Source organism: Petaurus breviceps, unplaced genomic scaffold (assembly GCF_028583685.1).
Source record: "Petaurus breviceps papuanus isolate PSGF00001 unplaced genomic scaffold, PetGlider_PUasm1.0 225, whole genome shotgun sequence".
Classification (NCBI taxonomy): domain Eukaryota; kingdom Metazoa; phylum Chordata; class Mammalia; order Diprotodontia; family Petauridae; genus Petaurus; species Petaurus breviceps.
Window position 1 is genome coordinate 13,140,058 of NW_027185889.1, and position 25,585 is coordinate 13,165,642.

The following is a 25,585-nucleotide window of genomic DNA, read 5'->3' on the forward strand; positions in this document are numbered from 1 at the left end:
AGGAAAAGATTTTGAGAGTTAAAGACTGGCAGGGTATGAATGATGGTAGGGCACAAGAGCAACCGAGTCTAGGGGTAAAGCAACATACAACAGAATTTACTCAAGTATGGGGTAAAGGCTGAAGAGGAAAAAGTGGCACCCAGACATTGGCTACTAGACTGGAAGAAGGGGCGGAAATTGTGAGGAACTGAGGTTGTAATGTTATGAAAAACAGGTTTAGAAAGAGAGGGGCAGAGGAAGAGGTAGAAGAATGAGAGAATATGGTTAAGAGAGTGAGCTGAGACATGCCATAATGCTGCAGAGGAAGCTGAGGCTGCTGGCTCCCTTTGACGAAGGAGTTCTGAGTTGCAGGAGGCCAAGCTGATCGTGTGTCTGCACTAAGTGAGCCTGGGGTGCTGGGGGCCACCATGCTGCCTAAGGAGAGCTGAACTGGCCCATGTCAGATCCAGAGCAGGCCAACGCTTCTGAGCCAATCAGTAGTGGAGCTGGGTCTCTGGGTGGCTGCTATATTTCCAGCCAGGGTGAGGTAGAGACACACACTGTCAAAAGAACAGAAAAAACCAAGACTATGGAAAGACAGGGTAATTTCAAAGTCCAAGATTGTGGAAAATATAACAGTCTCAGGTAAAAATGAGATCTAGAATTCTAATATCCCTGCAGGTAGCTAAGGAAGAATAAGACCAGATGACCATTCTAAGGTTATTTTACAGAGGAATGTCTTGTTGAAGCACTGGCTGACTTAGGTGGTCTCTGAAAGAGGGCAGAGATCAAGGGGCCAGACCTGGAAGAGCTTGTTTAAAAGTTTGTGCCATTTCTCTGTTCTTAGACTCTCAAGAGAGCTCATGGCACCTCCAAGATTATCCCTTAAAAAGAACATGTATTATTTTGTTGCTTTACTTGGCATTTGTAACTCAAAGAATGATGAAGATCTTACAGATAATCTAGAACAAACCTCTCATTTTTGAGATAAGGAAAACAAGACAGAGAAGTGAAAGGACCTGGCAAAGGTCACACAGGAAAGTAGCAGAGTCCATTCTTGAAATCAGGGAAAGGGCTCTTTTTAAATAAGCAAAATACAGAAAAAAAAAAAGGAACTAGAAGATGTCTCAAAAGGTCATCTGATCTAGTTTCTTAATTCAATCAGGGACCTGGATACATATGCCTTCAGGATCAAAGGATTTTAAGTGTCACAAGGACCATAGAGCTGTCCTCTAGTCCAGTCATGTCAATTGAAACAGAAGCATAGTGAATACAAATTAACAGAATCTATTTTGTACTGTATTTTTATTTATTTTGATAAATATTTCATAATTATATTTTAATCTGGTGCTGTCATGCTGAGAGGTTTTACTGTCTCACAGTTGAGAGTCTGACACCTCTAATCTAGTCCATCCCCACATTTTACAAATGAGCAAACTGAGACAAGAAGGTTAACTGATTTGCCTGAGGTCAAGATGCCATGTAAGAAGCAGCGCTGGGATTTAAACCCAGGTTTTTGTCACCCAATGTAGTACTTTTCCCAACAGAAAGTGCGTCCTGCCTGCTTTGGCAAAAAATGGTTGCCTATTTAAATCTTACAATTTTATTTTCAAGAAATGAAATTGTATAATCATTTCCTAATTTGTTTTATGTACATTCAATCTAAATTTTCCCTGCTTTTATTTGGATTTATTTCATCTTACATGGTTCGCATATGGAGTCATCGTCTCCCCATAAAAATCCTTTGAAGAAAACAACTAAGTCTCTTCCACTCCCTGTACCACTGGCCCTCAAAAGGGAGTTAAATGGAAATGCAAAAGAACACAGTAAGTTACTGAACAAAGACCCTAAAATAATTACACAAAATATAAAATAAGCATGATTTCCCAGAAAAGTAACTAACCAATTCAGCTGAAGCTGTTTTTCCACTCTGCTTTTCTTTTTCTAATTCATTCTTTGAGTCTTTCAAAGACTCTGAGGTTTTTGCTAATTTGTCTTTGGTTGTGGAAAGTTCCTTCACTAAACGGTCTCTCTCCCCCTTCACTTGCTGTAAATCTGACACTGCTGCTTGCATCTTGCCATCCAATTCCTTACGTTGACTCTCTGCATCTTGATGTAATTTCTGAAGCTCTTGCTTAAGGTCTTCTTTTTCTTTCTCATGTTTGGAAAGCACCTGTGTTGCATGTTCGAGGGCATCAGATTTTTTCCGTAGATCCAAATGGGCATTAGAGACGCTAAATGTATTGTGAAAAAAAAGTTTAAAACCTTTATAAGTCAATATTAGCAGCATATGAATATATTATCCACAATTTTTTTCTTTTGTAGTCCATAATTGAAATTAATTTAATGACATAATTTTATAGGATAACAGAACTGGAAGGGACTGTAGGAGATCAAAGGATCTAAACCCCTTACTCCACAGAGAAGGGACCTGAGATTCAAAGAAGTTACATAACTCACCCCAGGTCACAAAGTTAGTGACAGATCCAAGCCTAGGATCCAGGTCTCCTGACATGCAGTCAATGCTCTTTCCGTGATCAAGTATTTTTCGTGCACCTGGAAGGGAAATCTCTCCTTCTGCTAGCCCCTAGGCAACACAGGGGGCTTTGCTACTTTCCTTGTTATGGCAAAGTATGAAACACATCATATGAACAGGTTTTGACTATCAATACAACACCTGAGTTGACCCAGGCCTACAGAAAAAGTCTTCTTCTTTCTGGAGTGGGGTGGGAAAAAGTATTTCCCAACAACTTGTTCTAGAACCAAGAGGCAACTCAACAATTACATATACTCTCCATGTAACTTAAAGAAGTTTTTCTTTTTTTCTTTTTTTTGGAGGGGGGAAGGCAGGGCAATTGGGATTAAGTGACTTGCCCAAGATCACACGGCTAATGAATATTAAGTGCCTGAGGCCGAATTTGAACTCAGGTCCTCCTAACTCCAGGGGCCAGTGCTCTATTCACTGTGCCACCTAGCTGCCCCTACTTAAAGAGTTTTTAAAGATTCCTTGCCAATAGAAGAATAAATGTGAGGCATTTTCAATATCTTATAAACTAAATGACATGACCAGGTAGGTTAAGAGTGGGTTACTTCAGCAATGGAAAACTACTAAATTTCCTAGGAAAGAAATAAAATCATTCATACTTGACTGATACCACTTTGAGTTCACATAAAGGCCTACAGCAGCAGGGGAATCAAATTCTACCTCATCAACTATGTTCTAGTCAGGATCTCCTTCTTTCACAGACAAGATGGCCACTGGAGCACCCTTGCAATTCTCAAATTCTACTATGAGGTGTGTGTGTGTGTGTTTGTGTGTGAGCGCGCGTGTGCGTGTGTGCATGTGTAGTGTGCACACGTACTATATTTTCAGTGTGCCTTATGATCATTATAAATTCTAAGACATTTTAATAAAGAATATTCTCATTATGATGAAAGTTGCATAAACAAGATGCTTAAAGCTAACAGAACTTTAAATTTTCTAACCTTTCATCCTCTGGTCACATCATTACAACTCCTTTTCCTTCTCTCATGAAGATTTAGTAAAATAGAGAAGCCAAGCACATGGAAGATTAGAAATGGTAAAATATTAAATTTCACTAAAGATAAAGTGGTTCTCGAAGTTAGTAATAGGGTTTAAGGCTGTTATACTCCTACAACCAAAATAGTTTTTAATAAGTTACTAACTAATCTGCTAAAATACTTAGAATGCCTCCCAAGCCATCCTGAAGAGCCTTGGTCATGTTTCTTTTGCATCCCCTTCCCCAGATTATCCATGGCCCTAACCATAGGAATAGAGTAGCAGCAACCAAAGCAACTGGAACAAACCATGAAATGTGAGACTGTGCCAAGCAGGATTTCTAGGGAGAGCCAAGTCATCTTTTGTGTCCTCTATGAATGCTAGGTCAGCCATCACTCACAGCAGTTTGGGCCGCTGCCAAGAGAAGACTCCCTGCCCCACTGGTTTACTTGTGTACCCCCTCCCCGGGGCTGTGGCCCCAAGCAATCCCTTCTTTTATTAACTCTCCACTGTTTTACTCAAATGTGTGAGTAATTCTGGGCAACTGCTTTACCCCAGTCAACTAGACAGATGACTAAAAACAAAACAAAACCCATATCAGATGATCCAAATTGGTATTTTTCTTGCCCTACTCAAAAGAAGAAAAATGGCTCTACTGGATTATGATTGGTTTAATTTCCATTTCAAATGAACATTTCAATACATTTAATGTAAACATTTAATAAATATGAAATAATGTCAACAATATGAAACTTTTGTGGAAATAGCAAAATAAACAATATCCACTTTGAAAATATGTTGGCTTACACTTCTCTCTCAGCTTCCAGCTGTTGACTCAGCTCTGCAGCTCGGAGATTTAACTCAGCATTCTGCTGCCTTTGCTCCTGTAGATCATGTAAAATCTGCTCCTTACTTGCTTTAGCTTCAAGAATATCAGCCTCCAGTTTCTATGAAACAAAAAAGTTCAACTTCATTGGCTATTTTAGTCTAACTAATTGACACTCTCCTATTACATAGAGCACTCATTATTCCACTTTTGTTTTCTCTGGCCAGTTTTCAAAAACAACCATGAAACACTCCTTTAATTATAACTTTAAAAATTCTGAATAGTAATTCTAAACAATAGAAAAAATTTACACGCCACTTTTTTGTGTGTATTAAGTTAGTAGATTTGTGATATCATCAGTGTGGACAACTCCTGGCATAAAAAAATCCCTCCACTTATGCTACTTCTCAAGCATTCTTGGAGAGCAGCCTGAGCACCATGAGAGTCAGGGATCTGTCCACAGCCAGGACATGTCAGGGGCAGAATTTAAACTGGTATCTTTCTGACTCCACTCTACCATGGAAATCAAAAAAATTCAAAAACAAAGAAAAAATGAAATTCCAAATTTACAATAAGAGGTATATCCGTCAGGATAAAGAAAAGACATCCCTTTAATTCTTCATGTTTATAATTATGTCTATTCTAATTGCTGTAGTCATTTATCTGATTGAATTATTTAGATGTTATTAAAAATTGTGTTCTTTTTGCATACAGCACAAGGAATACACATAAGACCACTTACAGTATTGTTTGGATAGCTAGACACATTTTAACACATAGTTCTGTACTTGTTAAATGAAATAGATAACTTTGGTGTGCACATATACACACGTGCACATATACACACATGCACATGCACTTGTGCACCACCCCCAACACACAGAGTGTCCAAAAAATATTAGTGTAGTTTAATAGCTCAAACTATTACCGGTGTTTAATAGCTTAAAAGTGCACTAAAACTTTTGGATCACCTTATGCTTAAAACACTCAGAAAAGAAAAAATTTCTTAAACTATTTTATACACTTGAATTTAATTCTAAAAACATTGTCAGTAAAAAGCACTAGCAAATTTCTTAGCATTATTAACTATATCCTCACTGGACTCTGGAGAGCCTGCTGGTGAGGTTATAATTTCACAGAATTTCAAAGTTAAGAGGAACACATTTTTTCTCCAAGCATGACTCACACAGGAATTTCTTTTCTCTAAGTGCCTGAACAGCTTCTACCTGACAACCACGAGTGACAGGATTCTTATTGCCTGCTGACAAAGTCCATTCTATCTACTTTGGGACAGCTCTCATCCACAGGGTTTAAAAATTTAAAAAAACACAACTTTTTTGCAACTCCCACCTAATTTTGCCCTCTGGAACCAAAGAGAACAAGTGTAACCACTCTCCCAGATGGCGGCCCTAGGACTTCTCAAGCATCCTCAGTTTGGTCACATGTGACTTCTAGTCTCCTCACCAGCCCAGTTACCTGCTTTTAAAGCAGTCCTAGTGTGATGTCCTTCCTAAAAAAATGAAACCCATAACTGAATACTGTAGCTACTTGATACAACTAAATCAAAGGATTTTTATTCACTCCTCTGAAGATGTGGTTGGTCCAGAGCAGAAAATCCCTAGCCCACCATTAACCTTGGACAGAGGGATCCTCTTACTGACCCAGTATGCCATTTTCTTTTTTGCTGCAAAATCACACACTATCAATTCATATTAAGCTTAAAATCAACTCACCTCACACTGGCTCTCTTGCATACTTGAGCAGCTAAAGTCTTGAGGCCAACTACAGGATTCTCCATTTATCCATATTCAGTTTTATTTCATATTTAATCCATTCATTATTTTAATCTATCAAGATCTACCGGTCCCTCCAGTCTATATTCTAACATGGCAGCTATTCCTGCCAGTTATCATCTGAAAATCTAAGCATTCTATCCAAATCTGAACTATAAATGTTGGAAAGATAGGTAGTTTTATGGGACACTTCACTGGAGATCTCTCTATAAGCTGACATCAATCACCATAATACACTAATTAAATGGAAGGCTCCGAAAAGACTCTGCTAACTGCAGGGTAATCAGAAAATCCTTGTCTTTCTTTGATGATTCTTGAATTTTTAACATCTCAGGGTAATCATTAACAATATCAATTTTCATCATATGAAACTGTAGATTAGAATGCGTAGGTGATTAAGAGGAATTTTATAACAGAAAAAAATTTGTTAAGAAAAAGCTTTATAATTATTGTTTTTTTACAAATTTTACAATTGTTTTATTACAAACCTTTACTTGTCCCTCTAATTCTTCAGCTCTCTGTTCATAAGAGAGCTGTTTCTCTTTTAATTCCTTAATGAAGGTTTCCAGCTGGGTACAGTGGTCTTGCTTATCATGTAGTTGGGCAGTTATTTCATCCAACTGATTACTGATTTTATTAAATTCCTTAAAAGGAGAAAAATTGAAGAAGGTTTCAGTCAGGTTAGCCTACTTTTGTCCCAAGGTTTAGATTACATAAAACTGAAAAGTGTAATCGAAAATCAGCACTCCCAGGTTCCATGATTTAAGAAGTGGAGGGACATCAACCCAGATCTGGGGTGGGGAACCTTGGGGTCTCCAGGCCATATGCGGTCCTCTAGGTCCTCAAGTACAGCCCTTTGACTGAATCCAAACTTCACAGAACAAATCCCCTTCATAAAAGGATTAGTTTTGTAAAACTTGGACTCAGTCCAAAGGCCACACCCAAGAACCTAGAAGGCTGTTACCTGGAGGTTCCCCACCCCTGACCCAGATCACAACTTTCCCCCTACCACCCCCTCCATATTTTCATCTTCCCAAGTTGTTGTGGCTGCAAAAATGTATAACTGTCAATCCTTCTGGTAACCAGCTTGTGGTCTGTACACTAAGAAAGAGTTCTACTTTCAACAACTTTCTGATTTTTTTTAATGCTTTTCAGGGGAAAATTACTTTAGTAGTCATAACAATTAAGTTAGGGAAAATAAAGTATGTTTTAATATTTTAAGGCCTTTCTTCAGCATGGATGACAGCACCTCTATCCCTTAATGTAGTATTTCTCAAAGTGTGGTTTAGGATTCCCTGGGAATCCATGAGGTCAAAATTATTTTCATTATAATGCTAACACATTTTTAATTTCTCATGGTAAATATCTATATCTATCTACCTGTTTATCTATCTAAAAACCTACATAAACAAAAGTCTGAGGGAAAGAGGGGTCAATAATTTTTATGAGTGTAAAGTATAAACTGCTGCTTTTGTGAACAGACATGAGTTGCTATGGTTGAGGAAAATTCATCATATGATAATAACCCTCTACAAACTTATAAAGGCTAAGGCTGATCTTCAGACAACACCTGCTCTTTCTCTGGGCCCGGCATAGAAACCTCTCCAGCTGGATGGGCCCCCTTAAATCTCCCATTATGCTCACACAGCCTCCAAGATAGGAGGGTGTGGTGGAGAACTTCAGTGGCAGTGTTATTGCTACCAGACTTTTACACTGTGATTAAATGCTCTGAGTCCTCACTAGATGCCAACACGAATGTAGATGGAACATGTATCTTTGCCAAGTCCTCTTTTCAACGTGTATCAGTTTAAGGTATAAGATCACTGTACTTCCTGTACCTGTTGCTTGTCTTGCAGTGCATTCTGAGCTGTATCCAGGTGATTCTGAAGATCTGCTCTTTGAGCCGTTTTTGCTGCTTCAGCAGAGAGCAATAATTCAGTTTTTGCTTTAATCTGAAATAAAATGAAAGATATCTCTAATTTATATTCAGAATATTGTTTTATTTCACCTTACATCAATGCATATTACAGGCCCCTTTCTGAAGAACTTCTGAGATCATATTAGAAATTATTAGATTAAGGTCACAGCTGGACTGCACACCGCACTGACAATTATTCATTCGGACCAGCCAAGTAGACAGGCAGAGCTCCGCACCCAGCCTCCGCATGGCGGCCCCTCGCCCCCCACCTGTGATCTCCGTCTCCGTGTCGGCACCTGCCTTCTATGCCCCACAGAACAAGTTTGCCCCGGTCATGGCCCCCAAACCCAAAGTGAACCCTTTCCAGGCTGGGGCTGCGGAGAACCCTCCAGGGTCCGGGGCCCAGAGGGCACAGATGGGCAAGGTGAGAAAGATTCCTCCCCCACCCCTGGAAGATTTCCCTCCGCCACCACCTCCATTGCTGTCTGGGGATGATGGAGAGGCTTCTCTCGGGGGGCCCTCCCCACCACCCTCTCCCCCATTTGAGGAACCATTTCCCCCTGCTCCAGAAGAAGAGACATTCCCTTCTCCTCCTCCTCCTGCGGAAGAAGTCGGGGTTGAACCTCCAGCACCAGCCCATCAGCCCAGAGGAAAGGTGAGCAGTATTGACCTGGAGATGGACTCTCTGTCCTCCCTGTTGGATGACATGGCCCAGAATGATCCCTTCAAGCCCAGGATTTCATCTGGATCTGTGCCTCCTCCCCAACTGTCCCCCAATTCCCTCCTAAGCCAAGTGTCCCATCTGCAGCTTCCAGCACAGCACCTCTTCCTCCTTGGATGGCTCCTACTAGCCCTCCTCAGTCCCACTCTCTGTATCTGTGTCTAAGACCTTAACCACACAGCCTCGAGGTCCCCAGCTCCAGCTCCACCTCTGGCTTCAGCCCCAGCTGCAGTTCCATCTGTCGTTCCACCCCCAGACCCGGCCTCAACCCCAGCCTCCACCCCTACCCCCAAGTTTAATGCTGTGGCCCCCAAATTCACTCCTGTGACCCCTAAGTTTAGCCCTCCAGCACCTGGGGGTCCCCCTCATAAGAAGGGGGGTCCTTCACCCCCCACTGCTACAGGATCCGCTCAACAGCCTCAGCCTCCCAGCTTCACCTATGCTCAACAGAGGGAGAAACCCCGTGTCCAGGAGAAACAACGTCCAGTCCCCCCTCCTGCCCAGGACCAGGTGCGCCCTCCTGGGGCTCCAGGACCTCTGACTCTTCGGGAGGTGGAAGAGCTGGAAGAGTTGACCCAACAGTTAATGAGGGACATGGAACAGCCATCCAACAACAAGCTCCCCAGCAGTGAATATTGCGGTCGGTGCCACCAGGCCCTGGTAGGTTCCTAGCCTGCAGTCCGGTCACTTGGGAGTCTGTTCCACGTCACATGTTTCACATGCCACCAGTGTGAACAGCAGCTGCAGGGGCAGCAGTTCTATAGCCTGGAAGGGGGACTTTACTGTGAACAGTGCTATGAGAACACCCTAGAGAAATGCAGCACACACGGACAGTCTATCACTGAGCAAATGCTGAGAGCCACGGGCTGGGCCTTCTATCCCCAGTGTTTTACCTGTGTGGTCTGTGCCTGCCCTCTGGAAGGGACCTCCTTCATCTTGGACCAAGCCGACCGGTCCCACTGTGTCCCTGACTATCACCAGCAGTATGCCCCACGCTGCTTTGTTTGTGCTGAACCCATCATGCCTGAACCTGGCCGAGATGAGACTGTCCAAGTGGTAACTCTTGACAAAAACTTCCACATGAAATGTTACAAGTGTGAGGACTGTGGGAAACCCCTGTCAATCGAGGCTGATAAGAATGGTTGTTTTCCTCTGGATGGACAGGTACTGTGTCATCACTGCCACACAACCTGGGCCCAGACATGAGGGTGAACTCATTTTCATGAATCTTGAAGAACCAGGATCTACTCCAAATCAGAAAACTACCTGCTTTCAGAATAAGTCTTCCTTCACTCAATTCATCCTCATTCCCCACCCTGAGCCACAAGATTTATAGCTAGTCTTAATGCTAGTGCCTCTTAAGGTCTAGGGGGACAGGGAAATGATGGAGAGCAGCAGAACCCGAGACCAATCCCTTCATTTTCAATATCCCTTTTCCCACCTGGTACAAGGACCAGCTGCCTCTCATCCTCCAGGCTTCCCAGCATCCTCTTGTACCTTCTTCTCTATCCCTTTCCTCTTTGGGGAGCTTGACAGCTTGGGCAGCATTATTGCTTTTGCTCCTACACTGAAGCTGTTGGCTGACTCATTCCCAGCAACCTTTGTACTCTGTTGAGGGGCTTGAGGAGAGGCTCTATGCCAGAGGTTGGACTGGTAGCACCTTCTTTGGACTACACACTGTGGGACTCTGGCCACAATTACAAATAAAGTATTCAACCCCACAAAAAAAATTTATTATTAGATTAAGAATCAAATAAGAAGTCAGAACCTCCCAATGAAAGTTTAATTTTAAAAAAAAACACCTATTTTCAAGACCAGCCGCTTTACAGTAATCGATATTATTTAATCTCACATATCAGCACAGTCCCAATGTTCACACCTCTGGGTCAAATGCAACAAATAACCTGAAACCAAAACTGAGTGTCAAGCTAAGGCATAGCAACATGTGTTATTTTAGATTTCCTGGATCTGATGCTGGAAGCACATCTCCTGCCCTTTTAACTCTCAAAACAAAGCCAAGGAGATAGAGCACAGGGCTGAAAAGTTCAGAGAGTTTAGAGTGTGCCTACTCCTTCTACTTCAAGTCTTCCAGGGAGTCACTGACTTGGGTTCTCCCCCAGTGCAGAGAGCAATGCAATTAGGCTCTCATCCTGGGTGGTTGTCATCTGAGTCTTTCTGCAAAACTGCCACAAAAGCTCCATCCAGCAGACTGGCCTTTATTAATGATTCTTTTCACTAGCACTCCTACTACTGCAGTTACTTTTTTCATCTCAGCAATATTTCTATGGTGACTCATCTCCAGGATCTTTTTTATCAGGCATCATGTATGAGAAAAAGGGCCCTCAAAAGCTGCTCCCTGAAAAGGAAGGCTGTGGTACTTTCTAGAGTCTACCTATTATCAGAAGCCAAGCAGCTAAAGCAAAGACCTGTGAAGGGGTCCCCAAGGACTAGAAAAATTAATCTCTCTGAAGGTACTTAATTTCAAAAGAATGAATTTGAACTATTTTGTGCTAGAGTTCAATAATTTTAAAACAGTGATAATTTCTTAACAAATTTTCCTTTTAGAACTTTCCCCCATGATAAACAAAAGTTAGAGGGAAAGTATGGAGTGTTAGAAAGAGAAAGTCTGTTGCCAAGTCAGAAAGAACTAGGTTCAAGTACTTCATGTGACACCAGCTTTGGGACCACAGGCAAGTTGCTTAAACACTCCATTGGCCCCCAGTAATTTTAACACTTGAAGTTACAAAAAGACTAGCTGCCAATCTGCATAAGTAATCACAGGTCCTCTAGACCAAAGAAAAAGTGAGAAAAGGGGGAAAAAAATCGAGAAACAGTATTTGGAGAAAAAAGGCATAGAGTTATCAAGAGAATGAGAAAGAAATATAAGCAGACGGAATAACAGTTTCAAACTTTGAATAAGAAAAGTCACTATTTATAGGGGGCGGCCAGGTGGCTCAGCGAGTAAGAGCACCGGCTCCACTGTCGGGATGACCTGGGGATCAAATGCGGGCTCAGACACTTAGTACCACACCCAGAAATAACTGGCCGTGTAACCTTGAGCAAGTTACTTAACCCTGATTGCTTAAAAAAAAAAAAGTCACTATTTAGAATTTATGAGTAAAGGATAAGAAATAAGGGCCTATACACTAAAATGAAGTCATATGGAATAAAAATTGAGAAGAATGTTTAATTCTAACCTTAAAGTACAAGAACAATAAGCTAAATTTTTTAAAATCTAAATTATTTTACACAAAAACTGATTATCTGCCAACAGAACCCAAGATTGTTACATTAAGGAAAATGTACTTATTTGAGAGATATATTTTATGGCCTGAAAATCTTTAAAATTTACACACTCCAAAATCTGTATTAATAAATATATATTAGTTCTAGTGACTTAATCTAATGCAATATAAAAAAAACCACTTTCATATGCACATTAAAATTTACCTGTTGTGTATAATAATTAAAAAATGACTGCTAGGTACCGTACTTGCTAGGTACACAATCACAGGATATTAGAGCAGGAAGGGCACTTAGAGATTATCAAGTTCATACCTGAATCAGCTAATAATCAGAGATGTTCCTGAGCAAAGAACATTCTGTAAATTAAGTCATTTTCCTAATGACATAGCTGTAATCCTTGGGAAGAAAATGTTTTGCATCAGAGCAGCTAGCTCCTTTAAGGGCCCTTTACAGAAAGCTAAGTTCAGGCCTCATAAGTACTGTCATGAGACCATTGCCAGCTCTTCATCTGAATTCTTAGAACGATCGCAAAAAGTGTCATTTTTAAATATGTGCTGAATCAATCAACAAGTATTATGAAGTACCTACTATGTGCCAGACACTATGGTAGGCACAGGGAAAATACAAAGACAAAAATGAACTCATCTTTGCCTTCAAATAGCTCTGAGTGACTAGCACTTTACATATCTTTTTGGTCTTTATGATACCCCTGGCAGAGCAATTGTTATCTTCACTTGATAGATGAGAAAACTGAGGCTCAATGAAGTTCAGTGACAGACATTAATCAAATTTTCAGACTGGAAGAGATAGAAATCATCCAGTCTAATCTTCACAGTTTAAGATGACTAAACTGGGCCCAAAGAGGCAAGTGACCCACCAAAAGCAGGCAATGAAGAGAGGCTGAATACAGATGGGAGTCAAGTTCTTGGACTCCAAACCCAATGCTCTTTCCATTCTACCACCATGCCGGGAAACAATAATCATGATAGGAAATAAACCATGAAGTGGGAGTAGAATAGTAGACTAATAGCAAATTGGGTTTTTGGACAGAAAGCTAAAAACTCTTGTGTAACTAAAAGCACTTCCCATAGTGCTGCTTTACAGGCTTGTCCTTTAAAGGGCTGCACTGCCACTGCTCCTGCCTTTAGCCACTGTTCTCTTTTACCATTGTTTTAGGCCCTGCTCCTTTTAAACGCTACAACTACCAACCCTGTACAAGTGGAAGTCTCTTTTGAGAGTGGCTAGATCTAGGTGACAGTATCATAGAAGGTATATCAGAGCTCTGACATTAAAAAAAAGTAAGTCATGATTTTTTTTTTAATATGCCAATATGCTGGCACTCCAGGTTTCTCAGCCCAGAACTTAAGGAGCTGCACTTCAAAGGCTGGTGGCTAACATCAGTTTGCTGGAGAAGTGACCTGTGACCTGCAGGATGAACAGCTTTCATGGAAAGCTCCAGAAGGAAGAGCTGGGAGGGGCAGTGTGTGGGGCAGATATCTTTCATAGAATAAGCAATTCTTTGATGCAAAAAGAATCACAAACTTCATCTACCTATTGTTAAGTTTGGATTGTCACTGACTCTTTCAATATCCCTATATGTGCTGTTCATTATACTGAATACGACACATGAAAAAATATACTGGGAGCAGTAACCACTCACCCTTCTATGGCACATTACTTTATATAAGGTGATATCTGGATCTCTGCATTCTGATATGTTAGTTATTTTGCTATTTAACTATAGTGGAATTCTCTATGCTATCCTAGACAAATAAGCTAAATCAAATCATAGGTTATACAATTTTCTCTAGGAAATCTACAGTGATGAAGCTTCAAAAATGTCTCAATTCCCAAACCTATGCTTAATAAATTAGGTAAAACCAGCTCTCTTAAATCTCTAGGTATCCTAGAAATAAACCCAAGGTAAACACATCAAATATTTCATTTTCAAGACCTTTTAAAGGATAGATTTTATTTTAAAAATCTAGAAGCAAAGCCAAGACATAATATAAACCTCTGAAATAGAAACATGATGGAATAAAATCAAACTGAAGTTTGTTTTTTTTTCTAATCTGCTAAAAGTAACTCGCCTAAAACGAGTTAAAGACAGTAAGTCCAGCAAAATTACATAAGCTTCAGGAGTCTAAAAGGTAGAAACAAGGATTAGAGCAAAGAATTCAGTACTTTCTACATTACCGTCTTGTTCTGTTAATTTGGCAGCTCATACCTGAATGGATTCATTCAGCAGCATAAAAGGGAAGGAAAGGACATATTAGGAGGAAGTGGAGAGTGGGAGCATCTCATTAAAAACCTAGTCCATTAGTTTCTAAAGTCATTTAATTTAGTTTCAGTCCTCAATTAGTTAAAATCAACAAGTGAAAATAAATAATAAAGAAGCTGTAATTTAAAACCAATGGACCAAACATAGAAATACAATGAATTTCAGTTTCTTCCCAATTCCTGATGAAACTGTGTCATTTCGTTATTCAATAAACTTTAAGCACTGTGCTGAGAGCACTAATTAAAAGAAAAATAAAGCACTATTACCTGTAAGTCAAGTTGGGAGACCTTCTCCTTACTCTCATTTAACTGACTGTTCACTTCACTAATGTTGGCTTCAAGGGCAAGAACTCGGTCCTGTGCGGCTCGAAGGTGTGCCTTTTGCTCTTGCACCTGCTCGTGCAAATTCTCCTGGGCCTGTTTGTGGCTTTCCGACTGATTTTTCAGCTTCTCAGTAAGTTGAGTTACCTGTTATAATAGCAAGACACCTGAATGCTCACTTAGAGATGACAAGAACTAATCCCCCCCCCCAAAAAAAACAACCAATTCCAAACTTAAGAACTAGAAAGGCATTAAGCCAATGTACCTTAACAGTGATAAGCTGTGTCAAATTTTAACAAAACTGTTTCTTTTGAACATTCATTTTTAATTTTGAGTTTCAAATTCTCTCCCTTCCTCCAGTCTCTTCCCCCACTTATTGAGCAGGCAAGCCATATGATATCCCTTACACGTGTGAAGTCAAGCAAAAACACTTCTATGTCAGCCATGAATTTTGACAAAATTATAAATATTTTAAGCTATTTGTAATAAAATACTTATGTGCTCAACATCATTAAAATTTTTTAAATGTTCACATCTCGGGGAGATATTTCTTTTCACAGACTTATGTCCAGCAGTTTCACTGGGGAAAAAATTGTACATAGATTTCAGTCTGAGTTGAACTTCCAACATATTATTCCAGCAGACAACCAACCTAAATAAGTCTTTGTTTAAAACCGGCAACTAAGTTCAATTATTTGTTTAATATATTATATATAAGTTCAATATATTCAGAAAATATTTAGGGGTACAAATACAGAAAGTTATTAACACTTCATGGCTTAAGAGAAAATACCATTCTACATCAAAATTTATTGTATGATCAACTCATCAAATTTGGTTTTGATAAGTAGATCCCCTTCCATTTATGAATTCTTTTAAAATATCTTCAACCCAAACAAGTTTCCTGGAGGTGCAGATGCTCTTCTCCATGTCTGTCCTTACCCCCTAAGTCCATACCATCTCCCACAACTCTGTACCTGACACTTCTTGATTTCTAGGAAAAGTACCACTATTCTATTAGTTATCCCAGCTCTAATTTTAGGCATCCTGGACACCCCTTTAAACCTTGATATTCACAACACGTGCAATCTAAGGCCTTATCAATTCTAATTCTTGAATATCTCATATCTATCTCTTCCTTCCCAATGCCCCTACCTACACCCCAGAGCTTAGACACTCACCACCTTTGTCTCAGATTGGACTGGACCATCATAATAACTTCCCCTTTCCAATTCTTACCAATTCTTGCTGCCAGATGAGGAATATATGTTAGAAAAATGTCACTTACCTGCTTAAAGCTCTCATTTCTTCTCCAAATGCCTACCAATAAAAACTAAATTCCTTAATCTGGCATTCAAAGCCCTCCATAATTTTTCTCTAATTGTATTTCATCTCTAATATCTCAAAATATTTTTACAATATCCCTGGGTAGGCAGGACATGTAGTATTGCTATTTTACAGGTAAGGGAGATGAGGCCCCAAAACTTTAAGTACCACAGTCATGTGATACAGGGAGAGAGGCCAGCCTACAAGACAAGTCACTGGCATTCTGCCCTAAGTTATCTTCCTCAAAGTGACCACCATAATTACTGGTTCTGTCCAACCACTGTCTGGGCAATGTTCACACTGCAATCAAATTGCCCTATCTGCCATTCCCAACAGATGCCAGCCTCTCAGCACTAGAATCCCTGCCCCGTTTCAAGGTTCAATTCAAATGTCACTTCCTACATGAGGTCCTTCCTGATTCTTTAGTTGTTAATGCTTTTGCCTTCTCAGGAATTACTTTCTTTATATACTGTATTTACTTGCTTGTCAATGTGCTGTTTTCTCCAAGTAAAATGTAAGCTCCATGAGAGTAAAGGCTGTTTCCTTTACATGTTTAATAAATGTTTACTGAATGAATAGACCTTTCTAGACCTGCCTTTCAGTTCAGCAGAACAACCTGCTATTCCCTGCACACATGACTGCCTGCTTTCCCATGGGGTCACCCACTATACCTCCAGCAGCTGTAATTCTATCCTCCTAAAATGCCTGGCTCTTCCATGAAACTCTGCCTAATCCCTTTACCCCCCAAATCACATCTCCCTTCTTTAAGCATTTTCAATGCATATAGTCCATATATCAAACAAATTAAAAATCTAATATCCCATATACCAGCACAAAATACTCAGAAGTCTGTTTTAAATAAAAGATATCTATACAAAAAAAAATAAAGAAAATGAAATGCACAAAGTCAATGGAGAAGATTTTTTTTTAAGTAGTAATGAGTTGGAAAACTGAAAGAAAGCACATCTGAAGATTTTACCTGCTCTTGTAAAGTATGGTTTTTCTCTTGTAACTGGTTAAGAACAGCAGTCTCTCCCTCACCAGCTTGAATTTTTGCATAAAGATCTTCTCTTTCTTTTTCAAGTAATGTAATGTTCTCCTTACTCTTCTGTAGCAAGGCTTCAAGATTTTGGATCTTTTGGTCCTTATCTCCAATTTGACGCAATACTTGTTCCAAATCATTCTGGAACAACGGAAAATTGCTTCCTTAAGGACTGAGACCTTAATACATAAAATGCTAGATATCAAATTTCATAACTCATTATTGTATTCATGACATCACAAAATGGTAAATACAACTAAACTAGTGGCATCCTACATTTTATAAACATAATTTATTTCCATAAGTTTCTGAGTAATCATAACTCAGTTCACAAGATTTCTCTCCCCTCTTCTTTTTTAGAGAACATGAACCTTAAGAAAATATCTTAGTTATTTAAAAAAAAATTTAAGCCCACATTCCACATTCCAGGGCATATCCTGAAATCTGTATATATTCAACTTTCCCCTTTACCTTTTACAACTAATAGGTAGAAGTCACAATGAAAAAGATCCCAACATAAAAAATATCCTTATAATTAGTGCTGTCCCAGAACAGAATAGATTGCCAATAGTCCAACACCAGAGGTTTTCAGGCATAGACTAGACTGCTACTTGTTGAGAACAGTGTAGTGAATTCCTGACTTGGGTAAATAATGCAGCTAGATGACCCTTAAAGTTCCTTCCTACTCTATGATTCTACAATCCTATAATTCTACCAATATAATGGTATTATGAATGCTGATCCCAAATTCTTCAAAGATACTTCATCAAGAGGTACCTGGGTCTAATGTGAGGGAAACAGAATATGCTCACCATACTGTATTCTTTCTCTTTCCCCCCATAGCCAATCTGTTACCAAGGTCAGCAGACTTTACCTTCATAACAGGTCAGGATTCAAACTCAAGTCTGCCAGCTGAGGGCTCTTTCCACTATACTCTGCCATTCCACTTCAATGTAACCAGAAAATGAAACCAAAAATTCATTTTTCTCAAGTATTCTGTTCCACTTTGCCTGCAAAGAGCACCTCCCCCAGGGCCTTTACCTGGGCTTCCCGAAGCTTGGCTGTTGTGCTCTGCTGCAGGGCCTGCTGATCTTGATGCTGCTGCCTTGTTTTATCTAATTGATGCTGCAGTTCAGTGGAATTGGTTACTTTTTCCTTCAGCTTGAAAGAGAAAAGTTAGACTGTTAACAAAAAGTAAGAGGCATAATGCAGAAGTTCAATTCAAAAATTAAATTCAACAAATATTTATTAAAGGTATAATATACTCTATTAAGTGTTATGGAAAAAACAAAATAAATAGGACATACCTGCGATTTAAAGAGCTTACAATTCAGAAGAGGGGATGAAACATAAATATGAATAATTATGATACAACTAGAATGTGATTTGGTGCACGGAAAGTGAAGTGAAGTCCAAGCAGCAAATTTAAAGGGGAAGATTTGAGGAGTTGAATCCCTTTTAATTCAAGAAACTGGGAATAAGTAAAAAGAGAAAGTAGCACCTGGGCTGGATGTGTAAGAAGAGCAGAATTTCAAGAGAGGTTGATATGATGCGAAGAGACCTCATTTTAAGACATCCCAAGTAGACTGGATGTGGTGGGAAGGGGTATGACAGATATGGCCCATAAAATGAACAAAAGTGAAGAGGACAAAATGATATCAAGGATTATGAGCAGCCTAGTGTGATTGAAACCAGTCCCCTAAAAAGCATTTACTGAGTACCTACTATATGAGGAGATCATCTCTAAGTTATATCTTAAAGGAAGAGAAGGATTCTAGGAAATAGAGGTAAAAGAAGATTGTATTCCAGGCACGCAGAATGAATGGCCAGTGTAAGTAGGGACAGGAAGCTCAGTGTCATGTATGAGGCACACAGAGGCCAGCTGAACTAGATCTTAAGAAGGTGGCCAGTGAGAATGTAAAGAGATATTGGAATTATGCTGTAAAGGGCTTTAAAAGCTAAATGAAGTGTTTATATTTGATCTTAGAGATAACAGAAAGCCATTAAAGATGATCTGTGCTTAAGGAAAACCATTTTGGCAGTTATGTGTAGACTGGACTCAAATAAGGTAAGAAGGCCAATGAGAAATGAAGGTGCAGTAATCCAGGTGATAGGTGAAGAGGACTTTAACTGAGGTGGTAGCTGTAAAATCACACAGAAGGGTTGTATGGGAGATATTATGAAACAGAATACAGGAATGGGAACAGTATGAAATACATGACAGAGAAATAAGATGTACCCAGACTACAGAAAGTCTTCAAGGTATTTTATATTTATTCAATAAAAATGATAAATTATTAAAGTTTGATATTTTAGATGTTTTTTTCTTAAATAATCAATGACATGATCAGGTCTATGCATTAAGAAGATGATTTTGACAGTAGTATAAAGAATGGATTGGAAAGGAGGGAGGCTAGACACAGATCTGTTAGAAGGCTATTAAGAACAGTTCAAGCAATAGGTAATAAGGTCCTAAAAAATGGTTGGTGGCAGTGTAAGTAGAAAAGAGGGGATAAACAAAACATGAAAGATTTCACAGGGAGAATCAGCAAGACTTGGCACCTCATTAGATGTCATATATGAAGGAGACTCAGAAATGACTGAGTAAAGAGAGGTGTTGCTGTAAGAAAGCAGGACAAAAGTAAATGCCTTTCCAAGTCCTCTAACTGGCACAGCAGTTGCTATTCACAAAGAAGAGAGAGGTTGCTGAAGTGAAAAGAAGTTTCCTTATCACAGAGTCTCTGGAGTCTCTTTCCATTTAAGGAAGTAGCAGCATAGGGAGACTTACTTCAGCTAGAGAGAATAAGACCTAAAAACAAAATGTATTTCAAACTATTAATCAGGTAACTGCAGAAGTGAGAAATGCAAGGAAGACATTAGCAGACAGAGTAATTCTACTGAGCCAGGAGTTCAGAAAAGAAAAGATTAGCAAACAAGTTCTAAGAAAAGCTCAAAGGAATGATCAGATCAAAGCTGAGGCCTCTATAGTTCTTGGTGTCCCCTGGATAAAGGACTAAGTGGTCTAATGAAGAGCTGAATCACCTACACCTACACCTGGTCTAGGTGTAGCCGTCCCTGCTGGGAAGAGAATAACTAATCACAGCCCCTCCAGGAGATGGAGGTCTGAGCTGCTGAAGGCAGTCTAAAGAGTACCTCAGCTGAAGTCTATAGCTGAGTTACTGAAGGAGCAGACTGAAAGAGAGGAAAGAAAGGGCTTTATACCCTTTCCCATTTCAAAAGAAATGCTTAATAACTATGGAGGCTCATAATGTTATACCCACAGCATCTCTAGTACACTCTATTTCAGCTTCTCAGTTGACCCTGAGAACAGCTGGAGCAGACAAACATCGAGCTTTCAGGTGGCAGAGAGAGGAAAAGAACCCGATCTAGCAGAGAGCAGCACAAGAAAGAACAGAAGCTTGGTAGAATCCTGCTGACAGTTGCCCCTCTGTGCATGTATATGCCCTGGTCACATGAATTCTCTGTGTGTGCAACTGGGCCCCAAGTGCCCCACTCATGGGGATTTCTGGCATAATTCTTAGGAATGTAGGCTCCTCCTGCCAAATGTGTATGTATTTATGGAGAGTGAGTTCAAGGTTCATGGCGGGGTATATTACATTATTACTTTATTTATATCTGCTATAGGATTAAAACTTTGTTAAACCAAAATGTGTTCTACGTCTGACTGGTAAAAATATCAGTGGGAGCTTATGAGTCATGGGCTGTAGAGGACTCAGTCCCAAAACACACCTAGAACCTAGGGAAGCTAACTGGAAGGACTACATAAAATAATTTCCTCAAATTCCACAAAATTTAGGTGTTATGAAAGATCTACACTTGAGATGATTATAATACCGTAACAGAAGCAAATTGTGAACAACAATCTTAATCCCATGATGAATAAATCCTTATTAAGAGAATGCTCCCCACAAACAAAGATGCATTGCTAAGAAATTTTTCACTGAACTCATTACCAGTTTATTATTAACTAGTATCCTGAAGTTAATTCTTCACCCATCAGATATCTTAAGCACTAAGCACCATTAAAACAAAATACCACAATACCTTCTTTTTTTCTATAATTGTACTTAATCATCTGATTTCAAAAAGCAAAAGGACCACATGGTATCATATCTAAAATTCTGGGTTTAGATACCTAAAATAGAGAGGGTTACTGGCTGTAAACACTGCATTTCTTTTTGTGCCAAAAGGATTTGGCTCTTTCTGATAATATGAAGCTTTTTTATATGAAGCTAAGGTTTTTACTAAAATATGCATGCCATCTTTTTATAACATCTTTCAATTCCACCTTTAAAAACTTCAAAGAAATAATCATAATTGCTAGATGAGATCTCAAGGTTTATATAAACTGTATAAATCCTGACTATAGTAAAGAAATAAGATATCTGAGACAAAACCCTCACTATGATAAATTCTCATTCTTCTTAACCTTAGAATTTCATTAATGTCTTCTGTTCAGACCATATATCTCACCCTCAACAATTTCAACTAAGTCTACCTGCTCACTCCAACCCTATGCTTTCTGTTTGAGGTTATAAGAAAACCTTTCCATGCAGGCACTCAACAAATATTTATCAAATAACTAAATGAATACCCATCACTGCAAAAGAAATATTGCTAATTCCACTGTACATAATTTCATTCTCAAAATTGTTTGCAACCACAATGAATAAAGGCACAGCATTTAATAAAGATTTATTTTAAATGTGAAAAAAGATTGAGAAGCACAGCAGCTATAAATTAAGGAAAACATTTCACTAAACAATGTTCTTAAAAATAAGGATTTTTTTAAAATCAGTGAAAACTATCAAGTTCAAGTACAAAGTCCTTATAGCAGAGGATCTTAACCTGAGCTCTATAAACCTTTTTTTGGCAACATTTTGATAACTGTATTTCAATATAATGAGTTTCTCTTGTAATGCTGTGCATTTTATTTTATGCATTTAATAATCTTATTGTGAGAGGGGGCCCATAGGTTTCACACTGCCAGAGAGGTCCATGATACAAATAAGGTTAAGAATCAATGCTCTAGAAAAAAGATAGTCAGAGTAATTGGAGATATTGACCCACCTGTTCTTCCAAACGAGAAAGCTTTAACTGTAGATCAGCCACTTGTTGTTCTTTATCCATCAATTTTTCACTCGAGAGCTGTCTCTGTTCTTTAAGCCTGCCATGGGCCTCACCTAGTTGCCGTTCAGTCTCCAAAAGTTTGCTGTGTAACTTTAAAAGAAAAAGTATTTAATTTTCCCACTTATTATACCAGATTTAAGGGCTAAATAAATACTAATGAGACAATAATACTTTAAATCTCTTTGTTTTTGAGAATAAAAATAAGACATGCTACATCTCTTTTCTCAAATTCTTTATGGATTTTAATTATCATATAAATATTTGATTCTTTAAAATGCCTTTCTGTACATTCATTTCAAAAAGAAAAATGAGAAAGGTTTTCTTAAATAATTCTCACCTATCAACTAGAAAAGAGAAGAGGGGAAGGGAAGCCAGTTGGTCAACAAGCAGGTATGTATAAAGCACCAACTTTGTGCCAGGCACTGGGCTAAGCTAATACCCTCTCTCTAAGGTTATTTATTCATCTGTAAAACAAAGATAACAAAGCTTGTAGCACCTTTCTAACGGGGGCTGCTGAGAGGATCTGGTGAGATAAAGTAAGTAGAATGCCTAGTGAAATGCCCACTACTATCATTATGTATGCAGTTACAACATATATAGAGAGGTATAGAATAAAAGGGAAAAAGGAAAGATTCAGACAAAGCTCTTCAGGAAAATTTGAGAAAGGAGAAAACACACTTAGCTGATGGTTTCCAAGAAGGTTTCACAGAGGAACAAAATTTAGATAAGGTAACAGTTATCCTAATACACATTAATTACATTTCGATAGGGGAATAAGACCACTATCTCATACTGTCTATTCCTGTGCTCTAGATTTATTAACCTGCTACATGAGGTAAGAGGGGAAAATGCTGTTAATGATTTGGAGGGAGGGAGAGGCATGAAAAAGAAGCCTTCTTGGAGAAGATGGCATTTAAATTACACTTTAAGGATGGAAAGAAATTCAATAGGTGAGGAAAGAGGACATCTTAAATACAAGGAACTTTGTTAGCAAGGGCAAAGAAGCAGAAGAGTATAAGACATAATCACAAAACAGAGTAATTTACTTTGGTTGGGAGGCGTGGAATACCAGACAAAAATGTCTGAACATTACTCAGGAAGAAATTGGAAATTTTGAAGATTCTGAAAAGTAATGAGACCAGACTAATGCATAAGAAAAATTTTTCTGGTAGCAACATAAAAGCCTGATTAGGGAAGTGATGTGTCTATTATATCAGCCAGGCGGATGGTGGTAAGGATGAATACTAGTAGCGTAGCAGTGGTAACCTACGAGGGGGAAGATGCAAGGTTGTGGCCACGGTAGAACTGACCCAATTTTGTAACTTAACTGCATAAAAGAAGTGAGGAAAAGAGAAGAATACAAATTAACTCTGAGATTACAGAGACAAGAAGGTGAAGAGTGATGACAAAGAAATAATCAGTAAAGACAAAAGGAGGAAAACATTCAAGAGAAAGATGAGCTAAGGTTTAGACATGCCAAGTTAGAAGACACAATATATCCAGTGTATATACTACATACTTCCATAATAGGAAGATGAAGACACAGGACTTGACTTTGGAAGAAAGGCCTAGACCTCTAGATTTGGGAATTATTTGTACAGAAGTGGTAGTTGAAGCCATGGGAGAGAATGATATCCCAAAGGAGAAAGTATAAAGAAGAGAAGCCTGAGGGAAAAAAAACCAAAACTTTTTGAAAGACTTCTACATTGTTGCTGTTACTACTGTTAGGGCTGTCCTTCGTTCTCAAAGAAGACCAATGATATGACGAGGGTTGCCTCTCTAGTAGACGCCCAAAGTTTTCAGCCTCAGTCTCTCCTCCAGAGTCCAGGGGCAAGACAAAAATCAAGAATACTGGTGATGGCCAGACTGCCCAGAGAAGACTTCAGGAGAGTGAATCACCAGCAGCTGTAGCAGTTTCCAGACTTCTCAACCCATAAATGTCAAAGAGAAAGTAAAAGGTCAGTGGGGAACTGTTGGAACAGGGTGACCAGTTCAGAAGAGTCTGGCCCCTGTCCCCAGAGCAAGAGGTGGCAGAGGTGCGACAGCTGCAGCTGCTGTTGTGTGGCTGCCTCTGAAGCTCCTGGCCTACAGATCGTAGGGGGACCAAGCAACCATTCAGAAGGTAATCGCTCTTGCTTTGATCTGCTTGGATCTGGGTCACAGCCTTGGGTCGTGGTCCTGGGGTGTATGGCCAGTGTGACAGAGCTTGTGATAACAATTGTGAAAACCCTAGTGATTTGGGACACAGCTCTCTCTACTCTAGAAGCATAGTTCTACTGTGGCAAAGAGCTCAAGAGTCAAGTAATTGGCTGGCAAGATGAGCAAGCAGAGGAAGCACAAACAGACCACAGAATCCTTTTTTGGGAACAAACAAGGAGCCAGAAGAAGGCAATGAAGCCAAAACTCCTGCATCAAAAGCTTCCAAGAAGAATATGAACAGGTTGTAGGCCATGGAGGAGCTCAAGAAGAATTTTTAAAACCAAGTAAGAGAAGTGGCAGAAAAATTTGGAAGAGAAATGAGAATGATCCAAGAAAATTATGAAAAGAGAGTAAACAACCTGACTGAAGAAAATAACACCTTAAAAAATTGACTAACTCAAATGGCAAAAGAGGTTCAAAAAGCCAATGAGAAGAATGCCTTAAAAAGTCGAATTTGCCAGATAGAAAAGGAATTTCAAAAGCTCACCAAAGAAAACAACTACTTCAAAATTATATTGAAGCAAACGGAAGCTAATGACTTTATGAGAAATCAAGATGCTATAAAACAGATCCAAACAAATGAAAAAATAGAAGGCAATGTGAAATATCTCCCTGGAAAAACCACTGACCTGGAAAATAGATCCAAGAGAAATACCTCAAAGAAAAAATAACTGACCTGGAAAACAGATCCAGGAGAGATAATCTGAGAATCATAGGCCTACCAGAAAATTATGATGAAAAAATGAGCCTGGAAAACATTCTCCAAGAGCTCGTTAAGGAAAACTGCCCTGAGATACTAGAACCTGAGGGTAAAATAGAAATCGAGAGAATCCACCGGATACTTGCTGAAAGACATCCCAAACTGAAAAGTCCTCGAAATGTTGTGGCCAAACTCCAGAACTACCAGATAAAAGAGAAAATACTTCAAGCGGCCAGAAAGAAACAATTCAAATATCGAGGGTCCACAGTGAGGATTGCACAGGATTTGGAAGCCTCTACACTGAAAGATCGGAGGCAGTGGAATACAATTTTCCAGAAGGCAAAAGAGCTTGGGTTACAAACCAAGGATCACATACCCAGCGAAACTGAGCATATTCTTCCAGGCAAAGAGATGGTGAGATGGTCATTCAATGATATAACAGAGTTCCAGACCTTCTTGATAAAAAAGCCAGAACTCAATGGAAAATTCAACCTCCAATTACGAGAAGCAACAGTGACTTAGAAAAGTAAACAAGGAGAACACACACACACACCCTGCTATTT

The 25,585-nt window shown here is 39.3% G+C and overlaps 2 protein-coding genes across 3 annotated transcripts in view; one reads left to right on the top strand and one right to left on the bottom strand.

Moving 5' to 3' along the window:
* Nucleotides 1-25,585, bottom strand: part of EEA1 (early endosome antigen 1) — a 136,741-nt gene that overhangs the window by 31,320 nt on the left and 79,836 nt on the right. For both annotated transcript variants that reach the window (XM_069095148.1, XM_069095149.1), the window contains 8 exons: nt 22,064-22,213; nt 18,014-18,133; nt 16,910-17,113; nt 14,551-14,751; nt 7,957-8,070; nt 6,607-6,762; nt 4,307-4,446; nt 1,883-2,213 (listed from right to left, as the gene is read on the bottom strand). In XM_069095148.1, the coding sequence (XP_068951249.1) occupies nt 1,883-2,213; nt 4,307-4,446; nt 6,607-6,762; nt 7,957-8,070; nt 14,551-14,751; nt 16,910-17,113; nt 18,014-18,133; nt 22,064-22,213 (1,416 nt within the window). The remainder of the gene's footprint in view (nt 1-1,882; nt 2,214-4,306; nt 4,447-6,606; nt 6,763-7,956; nt 8,071-14,550; nt 14,752-16,909; nt 17,114-18,013; nt 18,134-22,063; nt 22,214-25,585) is intronic.
* Nucleotides 8,126-10,487, top strand: LOC138166685 (zyxin-like). Its single transcript, XM_069095155.1, is given in 3 exon segments — nt 8,126-8,811; nt 8,814-8,914; nt 8,946-10,487. Coding segments are annotated over 3 exon segments (1,647 nt in total). The 5' UTR covers nt 8,126-8,283; the 3' UTR covers nt 9,964-10,487.